Consider the following 3,887-nt stretch of genomic DNA (forward strand, 5'->3'; position numbering starts at 1 on the left):
TATTATAACCTTGATACACACACATATCCTCGTTTTTGTGTGTGGATGCACGGAGGCAAACACAAACAATGCCTCCTGTATATTTTGCTTTAATCTCTGGGGAATTCACTAGACCACCAACCTCACATCCTGTATTCTCAAGCGCACGCATTCACTACCAAACATGGAATTAAGAGAATAGCTTGTACCTCCATGTGTCGGAGGTCTGAACCCATGCAGGAGTCTATAAAGTCTGTACACAGTGCAGGGAAAGGTTTCAGACATCAGAATGAGAAAGGAGCACAGGCCGCTCGCTATGTTTGAAGTGTTTTATTAGACAAACATGCACAGACCTAACAAATGAATGTATTTGCTATGAAAAAAGGTAAAGAGGCAGGTTGTTTGGAGTCTGTACAAAATGAAGAAGGGAAATTATATATAATAGGTTCCAGTTGAATGTGGATAAAGCTGAATGGGAGGAGGAGGATGTCGAAACGTTCAGCTCTGTGGAGAAAGTTTTGCCTTGTCTTGTCATCTGGGCTGAGTAACTGCATAAACATAAAAACTGAGTGGATGAAACGCAGTCTGTATGTATCTCCTTCAAGGGCAGACGGATGACTCAAAAGAAGGCTCTCTATTTGATGAACATGTTGATAAAAAGCTTTACTCCTGGTCCTTTTCCTCTCCGTGGGTAATGATGTGAACCAGGTTCTTGTAGTCCAGGTTTCCAGCCACATCTGGAGGGAAGGCAGCGAACATCTGCTCCATCTGAAAAACAAGAGGTACATTTGAGTCTATTTGAAGTCCTAATAAAAACAACTCTAAGCACAGGGTGAAGGAGAACATGTAACAATGATTCATTGAGGTGAAACTGTGCTTGTCATCATGTGCTGCAGATTATCGTCCAAATGACGTCTACTCATCTGAGCTTTTTGGATTCACACTCACGCACAGCAAGCTGTCAGAATAATTGTAATTAGTCTAATAAGGCAGGAACCAACCTCTTCAGCAGAGAACCGGTCTGCTTGTGTTGTGAGCATCTGTGTCACACTGAGTAGAAAAGACAAAAATAAATAAAGGAAAAACAACATCTTTCACTCTAGAACAGCAAGTCACACTGACATTTTCTTATGACAGATTCATGCTGGGATGAATGATTCCAGATGCAGTCGTCTATTTTGACTGAAGGCCGTGAAACACTTCCTTCAATGATTTACGCATAAAACTGATGAGATGTGAAGCGTGTTGCTTACTAGTCCTTTCTCAGCACGCCTTTCCCCTCAGGGTCAAAAACCTTAAACGCATTCAGGATGGTCTCCTCCGGATCGGCACCTAGGTACATTTACACATTTATGAATTAGTTTAGTGAATAAATGCTCGTATCTAGTCGTCTATTCTCTACAACGCCCTCACCTTTCAGCTTTTCACCGAACATGGTGAGGAAAACAGTGAAGTTTATGGGGCCTGGAGCTTCTTTAAGCATCTCATCAATCTCCTCTTGTTTCACATTCAGGCGTCCTGTCACATAAAAACAATCAGTATCATTAAATGGAGTAGATTCAGATAAGAGTGCACTCAAATGATGGCTGTTTATCTTCAGTCACTAAGGAGGAAATAAACTCCGGAGGTCATTGCATGTTTTTAGACTGAGTAGGGCTGATACAGAAGGTGACGACAACGCACCTAGAGCGGCAAAAGTGTCCCTCAGGTCATTCTTATCGATGAAGCCGTCTCTGTTCTGGTCCATGATAGTAAAGGCCTGAGAGCAAAGGAGAATTTACATGTTATTTTTCAGTAGGTTTTTTTTCTGGCTGTAGATTCTCTTTCTTCCTTTCAGCTTTTCGTGTGCTATCTCGATAGATGAGCGCCATTAAGTATTTATAACCTCCAGTCCCGGGGGTTTATGCTGGCATCCAGGGCATGCCCAGCAGTTTATCTGCAGCCTAATCACTGATGACACAGTGTGGATGTCTGGGCACCACTGACCCTCATACCAGCATACCACAAGCATCTCTGCTGTCAAAACCAGGACAGGAAAATAGACAGGTGGGCATACTACACTGATGAACAACACCGCAGCAATGGAAAGACAAAGGACGACATGGAGGAAACACAGAGCTCTGTATGAGTTTAAAACAAAAGTCCAGTCGGTCATAAGCTGACCACTAACACAGTGAAATGACAGATATATTCATACAGCACTTCCACAGATATCCCATCTCTCTCTCTCTCTCTCTCTCTCTCTCTCTCTCTCTCTTTCAGCCAAATCAGAACCAGTCCAGCTGCTCTCACCTCTTTGAATTCCTGGATCTGGGCCTGTTCAAACATGGAGAACACGTTGGAGTTGGCTCCCTCTGCTGTCCTCTTCTTGGCTTTCTTGGGCGCCTTTTGGCACAAACGATGATATTGAAATGACACAGAACCTACGCATGCAGATTAAGAAGGAACTAAGCGGCTCAGGCACACAAAGGCTAATGTCACCTGTGGTTTCAGGGGTGTTAAATGTTCATTTATGTGTTTCCTTAAAAAAAAAAACATTGACAATGTAGCTATAGAACATAAAGTGACTTAATCCCAACAAAGCAGGCGTGTTTGTGTGGAAAGGTCATCTGAAATTTTGATATAACATGTATTTAACTGTCTGGGTTACAGGACCTCAACATGTAAAGGATAAATCTATTTAATTTTTATTTATTTATTTATTGCATTTACTACTTTACTATTCTCTACTCTATTACTTTACTATACCATACTACTCTGCTACTTATGAATAAATAAGTTAAATAGATTTTTCTTCTTCCCACTCCTTTTCAAGTATAGATGAATGATTTTAGAATTTTGAATTTGCATGTATTCTGTAAATGCTCAAAATAAACAACAAAATGAAATGAATAAATATGTAAATAAGTATGTAGGCTATAGAGTTTTATACTTACGACTATTATTATTGTTTTTGTATTGTTTATCTTTATGCATACACATTTTTTCTTGCACTTAATTCTGTTGCTGCCTTGACCAGTGAATGTCCCCGTTGTGGGATCAATAAACTCTCCAACTTTCGCAACTTGCATGCTAAATAAATGTAGAAAGCTAAAGTTTCACAGATGTGAAAATGCAGGACATCATCTCAATAACAGGGATGAGGTACACTCAGTGACCCTACATGTCCACGACTACACTATGTCTGTTAAGAAGTGTCATTTCCATGTAAATACATACTTTAATTTACTTGGTATCCCTCTGGTGAAAGTTTTCAACCTAAACCATTCTCAAATCTCACCTGATAGACAAAGGGTTAAGTAACATTCCCAGTCCATCATTCAATAAAAAACAGCATCCTCCACAGAAGCCACGCCTGTCCTCGCTACATCAGATTGCACACACACACACTTACCATGGCTGAGCAGCTGGGAGGTCAGACCAACAATGATGCCAGTGAACAATGGGGAGATTGTGGGTGGCCTTTTGTAGCCCCTACGCCCAGCTCCACTGGATGATATTTATAAACTATGTCCTCTTTAGGAAGTGACAGGTAAATGATGCTTTGACACACGCTTTATACAGCACATACAGTATTGCACACACACACACACACACACACACACCCCTCTGTGGACAAAGGCAGCAGAGTAACAGGTTTAGAATATCAAGAGCAGGCTGAAGGTTAAAGCATTTAATCAAATCCTGTCCACGGACCACTGTCTCCAAACGGTGGTATTGAAAGGGTGATTTTAATCCAGCTCAATACATTGTATTCTGCTTACACATTCAAGAGAGATTTAAGCTTTTTTCATGTTTTACTGAATGTATGAAGTCTCATATTAAGTGTCTCTATTGCTCCAGAATGGTCTTTTTAATCGATCTCTGAGGTCCCTCTGGAGCTCATATTATTGGCTTAATATCAGAAA

General features: G+C 40.7%; 1 protein-coding gene across 1 annotated transcript; it reads right to left on the reverse strand.

The window, feature by feature from the left end:
- Nucleotides 1-294: 294 nt before the first annotated feature.
- On the reverse strand, nt 295-3,486 carry myl2a (myosin, light chain 2a, regulatory, cardiac, slow). Its single transcript, XM_030134569.1, has 7 exons — nt 3,374-3,486; nt 2,272-2,364; nt 1,663-1,738; nt 1,393-1,497; nt 1,233-1,311; nt 981-1,029; nt 295-747 (listed from the first exon to the last, which is right to left on the reverse strand). Exons 1-7 carry the CDS (start codon nt 3,374-3,376, stop codon nt 643-645), a joined length of 510 nt encoding a protein of 169 aa, XP_029990429.1. The 5' UTR covers nt 3,377-3,486; the 3' UTR covers nt 295-642.
- Nucleotides 3,487-3,887: the final 401 nt, after the last annotated feature.

The sequence above is a fragment of the Sphaeramia orbicularis genome, chromosome 5 (assembly GCF_902148855.1).
Source record: "Sphaeramia orbicularis chromosome 5, fSphaOr1.1, whole genome shotgun sequence".
In the NCBI taxonomy this organism is placed as follows: domain Eukaryota; kingdom Metazoa; phylum Chordata; class Actinopteri; order Kurtiformes; family Apogonidae; genus Sphaeramia; species Sphaeramia orbicularis.

What these genes read in the sequence shown, in the direction of transcription:
- myl2a (XM_030134569.1), bottom strand. An exon ending in GGACACTTTTGCCGCTCTAG is followed by an intron (nt 1,498 to 1,662) that starts GTGCGTTGTCGT and finishes TTTATGTGACAG; the next exon opens with GACGCCTGAATGTGAAACAA. An exon ending in GTTCGGTGAAAAGCTGAAAG is followed by an intron (nt 1,312 to 1,392) that starts GTGAGGGCGTTG and finishes AAATGTACCTAG; the next exon opens with GTGCCGATCCGGAGGAGACC.